This window comes from Sorex fumeus, unplaced genomic scaffold, assembly GCF_029834395.1.
Source record: "Sorex fumeus unplaced genomic scaffold, SorFum_2.1 ptg000063l, whole genome shotgun sequence".
NCBI classification, from domain to species: Eukaryota; Metazoa; Chordata; class Mammalia; order Eulipotyphla; family Soricidae; genus Sorex; species Sorex fumeus.
Window position 1 is genome coordinate 43,331,869 of NW_026606120.1, and position 16,625 is coordinate 43,348,493.

The 16,625-nt window shown below is 42.2% G+C and overlaps 1 protein-coding gene across 1 annotated transcript in view; it reads left to right on the plus strand.

Annotated features, from left to right (window-relative positions):
- Positions 1-16,625, plus strand: part of ZZEF1 (zinc finger ZZ-type and EF-hand domain containing 1) — a 144,281-nt gene that overhangs the window by 22,098 nt on the left and 105,558 nt on the right. The window contains exons 2-6 of the mRNA XM_056127447.1: positions 2,726-2,870; positions 5,771-5,965; positions 8,679-8,850; positions 13,152-13,351; positions 15,086-15,296. Of these exons, the coding sequence (XP_055983422.1) occupies positions 2,726-2,870; positions 5,771-5,965; positions 8,679-8,850; positions 13,152-13,351; positions 15,086-15,296 (923 nt within the window). The remainder of the gene's footprint in view (positions 1-2,725; positions 2,871-5,770; positions 5,966-8,678; positions 8,851-13,151; positions 13,352-15,085; positions 15,297-16,625) is intronic.

The following is a 16,625-nucleotide window of genomic DNA, read 5'->3' on the forward strand; positions in this document are numbered from 1 at the left end:
CTATGAGGTCACTCCTAGCCATGCTCAGGACCCCGTATGTGCTGCCAGGGGTCTGACTCAGGTTGGCTGTGTAATGGCAAGTGCTTTAACCCCTGTTCTATCTCTCTGGCTCCCTCACTTTTGGGGGAGAATGGGGAGCCACACCTAGAAGTGCTCAGGGGTTACTCCTGGCTCTCCAGTCAGGGATCAAACCAGTGTTGACTGCGTGCAAGGCAAAAGCCCTATCTGCTGTGCTATTGCTCTAGCCCACCTCACTAACTTTTTTAAATAGATTGTCCATGGGCTGGAGAAGTAGTATAGAGGTTAAAGTTCCATTTACTTTCTCTCTCAAATACCTAGCATGTAGCTCACTACTGGTTTGATCTCCTGCGCTACTTTTAGTCCCCTGGGCAGTCAGGAGCAGCTCCCTGAGCACAGTGCCAGGAGTAACATTTATACATTCCTGGGTGTGTGGCCCAACCTCTCTGCCCCTACCATCAAAATAGATTGTTCATGGATGGGGGATGGCTCAAAGCTCCACATGCTTTGCAAGTGGGAATCCCACGTTTGATCTCCAGCCACTAAATGGTTCCTCAAGCACCATGCCAAGAGTAACCCTAGAGTAATATTGGGTATAGACCATAAGACTTTTGCCAAAATAAAATAAAAACTTCGCCAATCGCCTTCACTTTTTTTTTTTCTTTTTGGGTCACACCTGGCGATACACAGGGGTTTCTTCTGGCTCATGCACTCAGGAATTACTCCTGGCAGTGCTCAGGGGACCATATGGGATGCTGGGAATCGAACCCGGGTCAGCTGCGTGCAAGGCAAACTACCCACTGTGCTATTGCTCCAGCCTCCCCCACCCCCCTTTTTTTTTTTCACTTTTTATTGGGCCAGACCTGGCAGTGCTGAGGGCTTACTCCTGGCTCTGTTCTAGGGATCACCTGTGGTGGGACTGGGGCACCATATATGGTGCTGGGAATATAACCTCGCTAGGTGCATGCAAATTGCCTTATTATCACTTCATATCCAACTACTCCTGGTTTGCTGCTTGGGAATCACTTGGTACTGGGGACTGAATCTAGGTCTCTAGCCCTATGAGCCATCTCTCCTGTCCCCAGGTCTCTACTTTCTTGAGCTACCTGATTCACTACTACTCATTCTTCTGCTTCCCTAGTTTCCAATATTCGAAAGCTGTATCATTGTTTCCTGTTTTCTTTCCCTTTATGATTAAAAAAAAAAGTCTTTTAGAATCGGGGAGATGGTCCAAACGGCTGAAGCATATGCTTTGCATGCAGAGGCCTGAGTTTGATCCCAAGTTGGGCCCCACACCACGCTGCACCATACCATTGAGCCCAAGCACTGAACTGTGTGTTGTAGTGACACCACCGTACAATCTCAAGTGGCCAAGGGCCCTGAACACTGCTTTAGAGCACTCCCACCCCCTTTATCATTTTGTCTTCGTGTACCTAAAAGGGAGAGCAATGGTAAGTGAAGACAGTGTTTGAATAGTAACATGTGAATAGGATCAGGGAGATCGCTGAAAGGCTGGGGTGCTGCTTGCTGGTGGCCCGACTTGATCCCTGACATGGTATAGTTCCCTACAACACTGTTGGAAGTGACTCCCACCCAGTCCCCACCAACCACACCCTTTAGCACCATGTCAGGAGTAGCTCCTAAATACCACTAGATATAACCCCAAATCTTGCCCCCATTAAAAAAAATCACATAAACAGACCCCAGAATATGAAAACGCAGTAACAGTGCAAAGTGTTCCTGCAGTGTTCCCTTCTCTGGTGTTCTTGGCCTGATTGCTTCTCATTCTCTACACTTCCTTCCTCACTTAGCATCTGCCATCCTCCCTAGATGACAGTGTTGCCTGTGAATTTAGTAATATTGGCTTCCTCTTTCAAATCAAGAAGCTTAGGTCATTGCAGTAAAGCAATGAATGTAGTCATATAGTTGATTAGTGACCAAGAGCAGGATTCATACCCCACCCCCAACTGTACCTGGTTACCAAGATGGCCTAGTATGGAAAGAGAGCAGTGATTTTGTGGTTAAAAGTTGCTGAGAACAAGGCTATAATGTAGGTAAACCAAGTTAACTTTTCTGTTAAGAGTATTTAAATGAAAAAGTTCAGCTAAGCCTTTGGCACTACTTGCTAAGTCAGTTCCTCCTAATTTTCCTGTGTGACACTTTGCAATCATTTAAAAAAAATTATAGGCCCAAGATGAACATTTTCCTTGCATTTGGGCTCAATCCCAGACAGTAAATATGGTCCTCCAAGTACCACCAGGAGTAAACCCTGAGCACCGCCAGGTGTAGCCCCAAAACAAAACAAACAGAAATTGTAGTGATTGCTTTCTTTTGGGATGAGGGGAGGTTGGAGGGGTTGAGGACAGCAGGCTGTGCTCAGGGGTTACTCCTAGCTCTGCACTCAGGGATCACTCTTGGCAAGCTTGGGGCAGTATATTTGTTGCCAGGGATTGAACTGGGTCATATGTGTATAAGGCAAGCACCTTACCCACTGGACTATCTGCCTGGACCAATGGTTTCTTATTTTGAAAATTTGCTTTTGAAAATGAGATGAGTTGATTGATAAAATTATATTTGAATGTGGTAATAAATACATGCATTTTATAAAGCATAATGAGTTACTCTTTTGAACTTGTTCTTTGAATTATGTGTATAAATTCTTCCCAAAACAACAATAACCAGTTTTCTTGCTTGTCTTACCTTGTAGGCTTTTGCTCAGTTTGATGCAGAGGGTGATGGTACAGTTGACGCTGAGAACATGTTGGAGGCTCTGAAGAATTCCAGTGGAGCAAATCTTCAGGGAGAGCTGAGCCACATCATCAGACAGCTGCAGGCCTGTTCTCTTGTTCCTGGTAAATCTCTGATATGATTGCAGAATGTGAAAGAATGCTCTCCACGTCAAACGAACTTTGCCATGCTAAAAGTTGTAATTAGGCAAGCTCCTGTCATTAAGAAATAAATGTGCTTCTGTCATAGTCTTCATTAGTGCTTTATATGAATTGGTGTTTGGGATAACCATTCTTTTGCCCAGTATAAGGGTGACTGAGTAGTTCTATCATTTTTTGAACCTTTATCATAAGGCTGCTTTCCTTCATGGAACTCTTTATTTTACTTTCTCAGGAAGCTTTCCTTAGTGTCTATGTTTTCTTAGATTAGATTTCTTAGAGCCTGCATTTCTTTTTCAACATACTGGTGTTGCAGTTATTTTTTTACTGGATTGTTTGTTAAATGTCTTCAACCTTATAATGTCAGTTCCACAAGGGCAGAAAATTATTTTATGCAAGACAGTTGCCTTAGTTCTTGTGCTATTTCTTTGACCCCCTATTTCTTTGGGATATTTTTTTGGTTTTGTTTTTTTCCTTTAGAAAGTTATCACTCTGGGGACTGGAGAGAGAGTGCAGTGGGCAAGTCAATTTCCTTGCACACAGCCAACCCAAGTTCGATTCCTCGCATCCCATATGGTGCCTCGAACCCAGACAGAAGTGATTTCTAAGTGCAGAGCCAGGAAAAACCCCTGAGCATCATTGGGTGTAGCCAAAACCCCTATGCCCCCCCCCCCCCGCCAAAAAATAAAGAAAAAAGAAAGTTACCACTCTGAAATTTAAGTTAAAAATGGCTTTAAATTAAGCAATATTTCTATTGGGGGTTTGGCGACACCACACCTGTCAGTGAATACGGCTTACTTCTTTACTTCTGGCTCTGAGCTCAGGGATCACTCCTGGTAAGGCTAGGCTATCAAATGGGGTGCTGAGGATTGAACCTGTGTTGACTGAGTGCAAGACAAGTGCCCTACCCACTGTATTATTGCTGTGACCCAGCAATATTTCTTGTATCTAGTACATAGGGAAAAACTTAATGACCCTATCACTTGAGTTATATTCCCAGTCTTGGTTTGTTTCTTTTGTATGTGTGGTGCTGAGGAATTAATCCTAGAGCCTCACATTTGTAGGGCAAGTGTTTTATTGCTGAATCACATCCCTAGTCTTTAGTTTTTTGTTTGTTTTTCTGGGAGGCTAGATTTTTGAGCCACACCTGATGGTACTTAGGGCTTACACCTGGGTCTCTGCTCAAGGATTCTACCAGGTTGACTACATTCAAGGCAAGTACCTTAACCCATAAAATTATCTCTCTCCTGCTCAGCAGTTTTTCTTTCAAGCCCAGTTTAAAAAAATTATGTTAGGGCAGAGGAGCTAGCTCTGTAGTCTGAAGTTCATACTTTACCTGCAGGAACCCCAGTTTTGAGCCCCAGCACCATGTTTTTTTCTACCCAGCTAGAAGCATCTCCTCTACCTCCACTACTAAGCTTCGTGTAGCCCCCATATCCTACAGGTATGACCCCAAAAGAAAGCAGAACAAAAATAATCATACAGTTATTGGTGAGCCTCATTTTCCTCAGTTGTAAATAAGTATTCCAGTACCTATGTTGTCTAGTCCCTGCTCTCCCAAACCACTTTATCATATGTGTGGAAATCATGTATGTGGAAGTACTTTATAAACTTTAAAATGCTGTCTGAAATTGTGATGTGTGTAGAGGTCTTATGATCATTGTCACTGTATGCATGCTACTATCTAAAAAAAAAAGGTAGTTATGCTTTATTTGCTAATGTAATGAATTTTTGTCTAACCCATATTCCAAACATAATACTTGTGTTTTAGCTTCTAATTAGAATGTAAGTGCTTGTACCTTTGTGTGTGTGTGTGTGTGTGTGTGTGTGTGTGTGTGTGTTTTTGGGTCACACCCAGCGATACACAGGGTTTACTCCTCCTGGTTCAGACACTCAGGTATTACTCCTGGCGGTGCTCGGGGGACCATATAGGATGCTGGGAATCGAACCCAGGTTGGCTGCCTGCAAGGCAAACACCCAACCACTGTGCTATCACTTCAGCCCCCTGTGTTTGTACATTTTTTTGTTGTTGTTGAATAGTCACAAAGCCTTTCAGTTCAAGCTTGTACATTTTTAAAGCTTGAAGTAAATGATCATTCTAAGCCTTCTAAAATTCGATAATTCTAAAATTAAATTAAACATTAAGTTGAGCTTATCATTCTTTTTTTTTTTTTTTGGCTTTTTGGGTTACACCTGGCGATGCACAGGGGTTACTCCTGACTCTGCACTCAGGAATTACCCCTGGCAGTGCTCAGGGGACCATATGGGATGTTGGGAATCGAACCTGGGTTGGCCACGTGCAAGGCAAACGCTCTACTCACTGTGCTATTGGTCCAGCCCCTGGTTCATTTTTTTTTGTGTTGCTAGGGATGAAATTCAAGATCTCATGCATCTAAAGCATGCTTTCTTTTTTGTTTTTTGGGTCACACCGAGCAATACTTGGGGGTTACTTCTGGGTTTGTACTCAGGAGTTACTCCTGACAGTGCTCTGGGTACCATATGAGATGCTGGGGATTGAATCCGGATCAGCCACATGCAAGGCGAATGCCCTACCCACTGTATCATCGTTCCAGTGCCCCCCAATTTTTTAATTTTGCTTTTGTTTTGGGCTACACCTAGTGATGCTCAGGGGTTACTCCTGGCTGTACATATAGAAATAACTGTGAAGCATGCCTTCTGCCATGGAGCTGCACCCCTGGCACCATTGACTCATTTCTTAAAAACTTGCTTATTTTATAATTAAACCTAAAAACTGACAGGAAGATTATTAGTGTCTGCTTTTAATTCAGCCAGTTCAGACCAGGTAAGAGATACGAAAATGATTTTGGTTTATTTACCCAAATACCAAAAGTAGATGTTGTGTTTAGGTTTTACAGATATATTTGCAGAGTCAAAGGGGAGTTTGGAAGTACATTCATCAGTGATTCTGCGCTTCCTGCATCGCAATCGGGCCTCCGGCACGGCTATCCCCTACCCCTTGCTGGACCACTGTGGCAATATGTGCACCATGAGGGCTTCTGTTCTAAAGGAGTCTCTGGATCAACTAGTACAAAAAGAAAAAGGTATGTATCAATGTATTTGGGATTGGGGGTATCTGGAAAGTGCTACCATGTCATTTTCTTTTCTCCCTCTGTTGTTTTCCTCTTCCCTCTCTTTCATGCCCTCTCTCTCCCCCTTTACCTCTCCCTCTTTTCTGTTCACTCCTACCCCATTTCCTTTCCTTTCCTAATTTTAGCATAACGAGTTTTTCATGATTAAGATCTCTATTGAGTTGTGACTTCATAGAGGACTTTCTCCTTTACTATATATTCCTGCAATCCTGACAGCTCCCTACCTCTCTTCACTCTTATATTTAAATTTATCATTATCTGACGTTGTTACACTATTTTGGGGCTGGGGGAAGGAATGTAGAGGGGCACATCTGTCAGTGCTCAGAGCTTGCTCCTGGATCTGTGCTTATGATCACTCCTGTTGGTACTTGGGGAATCATACATGGTGCTGGGAATCAAACCAAGGTTGGCTGTATGCAGTTCAGGTACCCTACCCTGGTCTCTCCAGCCCTTTACTTGCATTTTGTCTTAGTTACATACTTAGCACCCAGAATTATGCTTGACACATAGTAGATACTTTGGTTTGTAAGTGACCTAGGGAAGCCGCTATTGGCTCAGTGTCAGCAATAGAAGTTGGTAATGTGAGTAAATACGTGTGTGGAACGTAAGAGACCAAAGTACTTGTAGAAATTTAGTGCCTTATAATGAGCATAACAAATCCCGTTGGAGAAGTAAATTAGTTAACTAAAGGGGTTGGCCAGATAGCTGTTTGAAGGAAAAAACGAAACTAACCATTAGCCCATTCCACTCACTGTCACTGTCCTCCTATCTATCGTTCATCAATTTGCTCGAGCGGGCCCAGTAACGTCTCCATTGTGACACTTGTTACTGTGTCTGCATATCGAATACGTCACGGGGAGCTTGCCAGGCTTTGCCGTGCGGGCGAGATACTCTCGGTAGCTTGCCGGGCTCATAAAACAATTTTTTTTCTTTTTAGGTCACACCTGGCAATGCACAGGGGTTACTCCTGGCTCATGCACTCTGTCAGGAATTACTCCTGGCAGTGCTCAGAGGACATAGGGATGTTGGGAATCGAACCCGGGTCGGCCGCATGCAAGACAAACACCCTACCCACTGTGCTGTTGCTCCAGCCCCTAAAATAAATTTTTGTTGAATAAAAGTTCAATTAAAAAGAAAACTGTTGGACTGGAGGAATAGCGTCAAGGGCTATTCAGGAAACCTGGGTTTAATCTCTGGTAGTGCATGGTGCTCTGAGTACTGGCAGGAGTGACCCTCACTCAAGTACAGAGCTGAGAGTAGCACCTGAATACTACCAGGTGTGGCCCTCAAAACAACAACAAAAAAACTTTGTTTTGAGCGGGGAGTTGGACTATACCTGGCTGTACTCAGGACTTCTGGCTCTATGCTCAGGTATCATTTCTGGTGGACCGAGAGGACCATATGGGGTTCTGGGAATCGAACTCAGGTCAGGTGTATATAAAGCAAACATCCTACCTGTGTATTATCTCTCCAGTCTCACAAAACAAAAGCTGTTAAGAATACTGAAATAAAGTCATTTTCTTTATAAAAATTCTGATCTGGAGAAGTCTTTCTCAGCAAGACATGCAACAAAGTATAAAATAAATCAAACAAAAACACTGTTCTCCCATTGTTCATCGATTTGACACTCTCTGTCATACTTATCTCAAAGTGAATTCATACTTAGAATGTATGAGAAGTAATTTGACTCAGAAAATACTCAGTAAATATTACATATTACATGTATGTATATGTTATATAGTGTACTTAAATATATGTTGATAGAAAACTATTGACCCACTAGGAACAGAATAAAACTCAAAAAAAATGACTTACAAAGAAGTAATTAAATAGCTTTGTAGTGCTTGGCTTATTCCTGACTTTGCACAGAGGAATTACTCCTGGTGGTACTTGGGGGACCATATGGAATGTCGGGGTCAAACCCGGTTGACCACATGAAAGGCAAGCGCCCTTCCCACTGTACTATCACTCTTGCCCCCCATAATTTTTTAATTTAAAATCAAGCCATACTGTTTTCTTCTCTTAACTAGGTTTGTAAATTTATTGTTGATTTAAGCACACTAATGAGCTCATGAAGCAATCTTTAAGCAATATCTTCTTTTTTTGTTGTTGTTCTCTGAAGTTAGATTTTAAGGAATAGTAGTTTGGTTGGTTTTTTGTTTTTGTTTGCTAAAATGCCAAGTATATTCTTGTTATTTTGTTTTGTTTGTTTTGAAGTGCTGGGTATTATACCCCGAGCCTTCACACAACTAGATCAAGTGCTCTGCTTCTGAGCTACATCCCCATGCTAGATTTTTATTAAATAATCTTTATTTTTTCTTCTGTGAGAGATATGTCATTGTCACTGTCCTCCCGTTGTTCATTGATTTGCTCGAGTGGGCCCAGTAACGTCTCCATTCAATTTGCTCGAGCAGGCCCAGTAACATCTCCATTGTGAGACTTTGTTGTTACTGTGTTTGGCATATCAAATACCTCACGGGTAGATTGCCAGGCTCTACCGTGTGGGCAAGATACTCTCAGTAGCTTGTCGGGCTCTCCGAGAGGGGTAGAGGAATCAAACTCAGGTCGGCCATGTTGGCTGCATGCAAGGCAAACGCCCTACCTCCTGTGCTATTGCTCCAGCAATAGAGAGATGTCATATAATAAAATCTGATTTCCTCTACAGAAAGCCCTGGAGATCTCACTAGAAGCCCAGAGATGGACAAACTCAAGACAGTAGCCAAGTGCTATGCTTATGTTGAAACATCCTCCAACCCTGCAGACATTGAAAAAATGACAAATGGAGAAACATCATCATACTGGCAGTCAGATGGCAATGCACGTTCACACTGGATTCGGTGAGTAGTATAATACCTCTTTTTGAAAAAGTGGAAGAAAATCACCTGCTTCCTTTCATTTATCCCATTAAGGTGTTAAATTTTTTAAACTTAGGAACATTTTCTGCTTAAGTAGCTTATTTATTCTTTCTTCCCTCTCTTCTGCCCTTTGTTTCTCCCTCCACCTGTTCCTTTCTTCCTTTGAGGGTTGTGGTTGGGGGTTGTATACCATAAGTGCTCAGGAGCTACTCCTGATTCTGCTCAGGATGGGGCTGGAGTGCAGGGCTGGATTACTCGGGGTCCTTGGAGAACCATGTAGTACTGGGGGTGGAACCTACGTTTCTTGCATGCAAAGCTTACATTCATCTGTTGAGCCATCTTTCTGGCCTTCTTTTTAGTGGGAAGTTGGGCCACACCATGCTTTGCTCAGCTGCCATACCTAGCTCTGTGCTCAGGAAGACCCTTGATGGTGCTGGGGGAGAGAGGGGGATTCGAATTTAACCAGGGTTAGCTACATGCAAGGCAAGTGGTTTACCTCCTATAGCTTACCTCTTATACTATATTTCCAGCCTCTGCTTCCTTTTATTCTAGTCACCTCACCCAGCAGTGCTGGTAGGATGGGTGGCAGGAGGCAGCCATTGATTAGTTTATGCATGGACCCAGTGGTATGATGTACTTGGGAGCCACCATGGCCGTCCTAGTAGTGGTAGAAATCAAATTTAAGGCCTTGAAAATATCAAGTGTGTGCTATACCACTTGAACTCTCTCCCTAGTCCCTTTTTTTTTTGTGGGGGGGGAAGGGTGTCACACCCGGCTATGCTTAAGGATTTACTCCTGGCTCTACTCAGGAATTACTCCTGATGGTTCTCAGGGGACCATATGAGATGCCAGGGATTGAACCCGGGTCTGCTGTATGCAAGGTAAATGTCCTACCCACTCTACTGTCACTCTGGCCCTTCTTTTTTCTTCCTTTTTTGCTACCCCCCCACCTTTTATTTTATTTTATTTTATTTTAATTTTTTTCCTTTTGGCCACACTCAGCAGTGCTCAAGGCTTAATCCTGGGTTTGTGCTCAGGAATCATTCCTGCCAGACTCAGGGGACCTTATGAGGTACTGGAGCTCTAACCCAGGTTGACTGTGCGCAAGGTTAGTACCCTATGTGCTGTACTAACTCTCCGGCCCCTTCCCTCTTTTTCTTTTCATTTGTTCCTTTCCCTCCCCGCACCCCCAACCTTTTGAAATGACTAGAGGTCTCACTTGGTTGCAGTATATGCTCATGTGCTCACCACATAGAAATTACCCATTACCATGTGGTATGTATACACCCTAAGAAATAAATTTTTTTAGCAGGAAGACCTCGGAAGTGATGAAGCTTTTCGTTTTTCTCTTGAGGGTCTGGAGAGACAGGTTAGCGGATAGGGCACTTGCTTTGTACAAGCTGCCTAATGTTCTATATGATCCCTCAAGCACTACCAGGAGTGATTCCTGAATGCAGAGCCAGGAACAAGTCCTTAGTGTAGCCTAGAAGTATTCTCTTGCGATTTTATGTGCTTGTGATGAATAAGAAATTGGTCATTATAATGGGGTCAGAGAGATAGTATAGGGTTAAGGTGTTTGCTTTGAGTATGGGCCACTCCAGTTTGATCCTGGATTTAGTCCTAGGATCAGTACCCAGTTTGAGCCTCATCCCTGACGACATGAGTGACCCCCTTAAGCACAGAACTAGGAATGGTCCCTAAGCATGGTCAGGTGTGGTCCCGAAACACAAAACAAAAATAAATATTATTTAACATATCCACATATCCATTATTTTATCATTACGATAGTGATTTGAGATTTTTGTGACTTAATTCTCAGGAACATTGTTATTACAAGGATAAATGCTTGCCTTACATAGTATGATTTTTTTTGTTTGTTTTTCTTTTGTTTTTTGGGTGCCACACCTGGTGGTACTTAGGAGTTGTTCACCTTGGTGCTTCACAGTGTGGTGTGGGTTGCCTGGGATTAAACCCTCGCTTTCTGCATGAAAATATGTGCAGTGAGCCTCTGAGTCATTTCCCTGGCTTGTGGTTTTTCATCTTAAGATACTGTGCATTTAAAAATACAGTGTAGATGAGCTAAGGATGTAGCTAATTATCAGGGTACATGCTTTGCCTGTATGAGGTCCTGTGTTTGATCCCAAGCACCACGAAACCTTATAAATCTTAAATAAATTTAAGATTAAAATAACCTTATAAATCTTAAATAAATCTTAAAAATTTAAAAATCAACTCAGTTGACCAGCTTATTATGTAGGAATGGAACTGAGGTCTTAGATTTTTTCACTTATCCCTCTAGAGCAGGGAATGGGAATGTTCAGTCAGTGAACTGTATAAGGTCAATGAGAAGTCATGTGGTTTGACCCTGGTACATGAACTGTCAGATATGTATGCTTTGGGTCAGCTGCCTGTGGCTTGTGTGTATTCTATGACCCATAAGTGATGTTACAAATGACCCCTTCCAGGGTAAAACATTCCCCATCCCACCTTTGAGAATGAGCTAATTCAGTTGGTAGAAATATAACTTAAGTTTATTTTAAAAAAAGATTTGGGTCCACCTGCTCCCCCTTCGAGGCTTGGTGGCTGCCATCTGCCAGAGGCCATTGGACAGTCAGGTTTGGGCCCGCAGTGATGAGACACGCAGGGCCTCACAAGATTTGGGGTGAAGCTGGTCCTTTCCCCCCCACCCCAACGAGAACCCAAGTCATCGCCCATGAACGGCCTCTCTGACTCCTGAACAAGCTGCTTAATGGCCATGATCCCAGAGACTCAGAAACAAATCTTGAAACCCAGCAGCTTTTGGCAGAAATGCATCTGGACTGCGCAGTAGGTTATTGTCGCCGGGCCACCCCAGGGAGGAAAGGGTGCTATCTCTCCACCTGCTCCCTCTTGGCGGCTCGGTGGCCACCATCCACCAGAGCCATTGGACAGTAAGGTTTGGGCCTGCAGTGACGAGACACGTGAGGCCTCGCGGGATGGGCGTGGAACTGGCCCTTTCCTCCCCATCCCAACGAGACCCTGAGTTGCCGCCCACAAACGGCCTTTCTGGCTCCTGATCAAGCTGCTTAATGGCCATGATCCAAGAGACTCAGGAACAAATCTCTGAACCCAGCAGGTTTTGGCAGAAATCCCTCCAGATTTAATCGTTAACATTTCAGAATTTCAAAATCACGCAGCCACTGCTGCAGCCACGCGACATCATATGTTATTCATAACCATCAATAGAAAACAGGTTGCCTACTGTTGCCTTTTCAGCAGATCTGAATGTTGGGGTAAAATCCCAAATAATAGTGGTCAGCCTGATGTCAAAATATTGAATGTAATCAGAGTAGAGGAGAGTAATGTGGAAATCATCTGCCCCACAAGTAGGGGAGGGCGTGGGATGGGGGTATACTGGGGCTTTGCGGGGTGGAAAATGGGCACTGGTGAAGATATGGATGTTTCATTGTATGACTGAGACTTAAACCTGAAAGCTTTGTAACTAACTGCTCTCACAGTGATTCAGTAAATAAAATTATTAAAAAATGGGGGAAAAAAAGTCTTGGGAATGTCATAAGAACTTTGAAACCAATAGTTTGAAATGCCAGTTACCATAAAAAAAAATCAATCTTTGGGGATATAAAATATAAGATGTTGGTGAGGGATAATTCCAGATGGGAGATGTTTGCTGAAAGTAGATAAAGGACCAAACACGATAACCTCTCAGTATCTGTATTGCAAACCTTAATGCCCAGAGAGAGTAGCACTGTAGCACTGTCCTCCCATTCTTCATCGATTTGCTCGAGCGAGCCCAGTATTGTCTCCATTGTGAGACTTGTTGTTACTGTGTTTGGCATATTGAATACATCACGAGTAGCTTGCCAGGCCTTGCGGTGCAGACGAGATACTCTCGGTAGCTTGCCGGGCTCTCTGAGAGGGGCGGAGGAATTGAACCTGACTAGGTTGGGCCAGCCGTGCGCAAGCAAACTCCCTACCACTGTGCTATCGCTCCAGAGAGAGAGTATGGGGGAAATTGTCTGCCATAGAGGCAGGGGGAGGATTGGGATGGAGCGGGGGGAGGGGGGGTGGAAAATGTGCACTGGTGTGGAGGGATGGGTGTTCGATCATTGTATGACTGAAACTTAATCATGAAAGCTTTATAACTGTATCTCACAGTGATTCAATCAAAAAATACTAAAAAAAAAAAAAACCCAACAAGATGTTGGGATGGAATGGGGCTTATAAATCCTGCCAGTTCTCAACCTATACAAGCACTTATAGTTTCTGCTCTTTGTGTTTTCCAGTTTAAAAATGAAGCCAGATGTTGTGCTTAGGCACTTGTCAATTGCAGTGGCTGCCACTGACCAGAGCTACATGCCGCAGCAGGTGACAGTATCTGTGGGGAGAAGTGCCAATGATCTCCAGGAAGTCCGCGATGTGCATATTCCCAGCAATGTCACTGGCTATGTGACACTGCTGGAAAATGCCAACATCAGTCAACTCTGTGAGTCAACCAAGATGTATCTTGCTTATTGAGTTGAGGGGCTTGGAAGGGGAGTAAGGAAGTAACATTTTTTAGCAGGAAGACCTCCAAAGTGAAGAAGCGTGTAGTTTTCCTTTTGAGGTTGATTTGCTTCTCATGATGCACATGAATGTGGTCATTATTTCATCTATCCTATGTTTGTAAAAAATTATAGAAAAGCACTAAAGCTGTTTATTAGAAAGTGAAAATAAAAAAAGTGTAGATAAACAAAAATTATTCAAATCCCAATCTTTTGTTGGAGAGATAATATAGTGGTTAAAGCACTTATCTTGCATGTATCTGACCCCAGTTTGATTTCCTGGCACCACATATGATCCCCCACCACTACCCGGAATGATCATAGATCCAGGAGTAGCCCCTGAGCACCACTGGATGTGGCCAAACCCTCCTCCCCACACACAGAAAATCTCACTACTCAGGTTTTGTCGCTGTGAACATCTTGGAGTGAATCCTTCCTGAGCTTTTTCTTGTGCATCTGTATTTGTTTGTGTGTATATAAATACATACATGTATACATGCTTTTTTTTTTTTTTTTATAAAATAATGACTGTGGGGCCAAGAAGACATCTCACTTTGTGTGCCAAAGCCCAGGTTCAATTCTCATCATCAGATAGTCCCCTAAATACTTTGAGGAGCATTCCCCAGGCATCGAGCTGAGAATAACCCTAACCACTTCTGGTTAAAGGCTGTTACTTCCCCCAACTGCCAAAAAAGAAAAGAAAAATAGAGCTGTATATGTTTATATATAAATACCTTTTTACCAAAAAAATAATACTCTGTACATGCTCTTTTATATTTTTTTTAAGTTTTGTCATATATATTCATATCATTTAAGTGTTGTAAGAATATTCCTTAATTTTAATCACATCTTTGTTCTTGGACATTTAGGTTGTTCCATTTTTATACTATTATAAGCTTGCTTTCCACATAGCGTTTTGGAAATAATCACAATCCTGTGATTTCTTTCCAGGCTTATTTCATTCAGAGAGACGGAATACTTCATGTTTTGTCTCATTTCTCCTAATGCTTTCCTGGGCCAAAGGAAGTGTTCTTACTTTGCTCAAAGGAACTGAGGCCTAGGGAGGTAGTGTCTTCATGTCTCACCCATAGGCAAACACATAGTTAAGCTTGTGCAGTAGAAGCTTTTCCTGTCTTGCACTGTGGTGATCTTTTCTCTAAGTGGTAATCCTTTTTAACATCAACTCCTCTTTTCATATCCAAATAAGAGATTGTGATGTCTCATAATAGTTGCCTGTGTCATCTGTTTGAACTTTATTAAAAATAAATTCTCAAAACTGCTATTGACCATCTTTAGTTTTATAACTCAGTTCAATTTCAGAACTCTAGTCAATATTCTAGAAATTTTCTTATGTGTCTAGTCAAGATCAAAACAGAGTTCTTTGTGTTTATTTTCAAAACTAAGAAGCTCTGTGTATAAATAAAGATTCATAAATAATAATAAAGATTCATCAATCCATTCTCAATTTTACACAGTCTTTGTATGACGTCTTTGGTTAATGCTTTTCTGATTTTTTAAAAAATATATACTTTCATTGCATATATATTTCACCAAAGTTTATCTCTCCCCCCACCAAAAAAAAATTGTGAATTACTATTTTGCTTTTAGTTTGAAGCCTTGCAGTTGCTGAACTTAAGAAGTTAATTCAATACTGAAATTGTTGTTGCACTTTACAGATGTCCAGATAAACATAAAGCGTTGCCTTAGCGATGGATGTGACACTAGAATTCATGGTCTGAGGGCTGTTGGCTTTCAGAAAATTAAGAAGACTGGGGTCTCAGTCTCAGATGCTTCTGCAATATGGTATTGGTCGCTGCTGACATCTCTGGTGACTGCTTCCATGGAGACAAATCCCGCCTTTGTCCAGACAGTACTGCACAATACTCAGTAAGTCACTTTCTTGGCTTTTCATTCCTGGCAATGAGTACTTATTTTTTAAACCTTTAGAGCATATCACTGAGCAACCTTTGATCATTCATCATTAACTGTCAATCAGTAGCTTAGCCCAGTTACCCTGTTGTTTCCTGTTTGTGTCTATCAACTCCGATTTCTCCTGTCTTTGAGGTTCTGATTTTATAGACTTTGGAAAGGTACCTTCCTTCTCCTTTCAAATCTCTGCCAGCATTCTCCTTTATTTGTTGATTAATCCCACTTCTCTTTGGAGTCTCAGGTGCTATTCCAATTCCTTATATGTTGACAGTAATTGCTCACTTTTTTTTTATCACTTTATCTTGGAAAATTACTCTCAGTTGCTATGTATTATTTACCAACTTATATTGTGAAATATACATGTAAAATATTATTTTTGCCAGGTGTGGGGTTGAACCTAACTAAGGCTTCACTTATGCAAAGCATGAGCCTTGTCCCGGGCCTTATTTCCCACTTAGTATTCCTGTAGGCAGTGATCTTGTGGCCTTTTTTGAGCTACATGAGCAGACAGGTGAATGAGCAATTTGTAGGTCTTTTCACTGCATATTGAGGACTTTTTTCACAAATGAAAAAAATATTTGGTGGGTTTTTTGGCAGGGGGAGAGTTGAGGAGTGGGTGGTTGTGCCACACTTGGCAATGCTCAGGTTTTACTCCTCACTCTGCACTCAAGGATCACTCCTGATGTGTTATGGAACCATATAGGATGCCAGGGATCAGACCTGGGTCAGCTGATGCGAGGCAAACACCTTGTCTGCTGTACTATCACTTTGGCCACAATAAATATTTAAGGATATTAATAAATTTATTTTTACAATTAGACTTTGGGATTTTCCATTTCAAAAAACTCTTGGGGGTCCAGGGATATATATAGCTCAAAGGGCTAGAGCTGTTCTTTCTTTAAGTACAGGTGCCCCAGGTTTAATTCCCAGCAGTTCCCTCATGCACAGTGCGGAGTTACCCCTGAGCAGGAATAGAGAGGAGTAGCCTCAAGCATCACGGGATTTGGCCCAAAACTCAAAACAGAACACTTGTTAGGACAAAAGAACAAGCTTCAGTAAAAAGTTATTAGCATTATATGTTTATATTGCTTATATGTTTACAATTCAATAGACACTACTAGCATAGGCTATCAAAACGTCAGGCAAAAAGATTGCTAATGTTTCTTCTGTACATGGCTTTTGGGATTTGTTATTGGCTTTCTGATTTGTTATTTGTTTGAAATATATTTTGGCCACACCAAGCTATGCTCAGGACTTACTCCTGGGTCTGTGGTCAGGGATTACTCT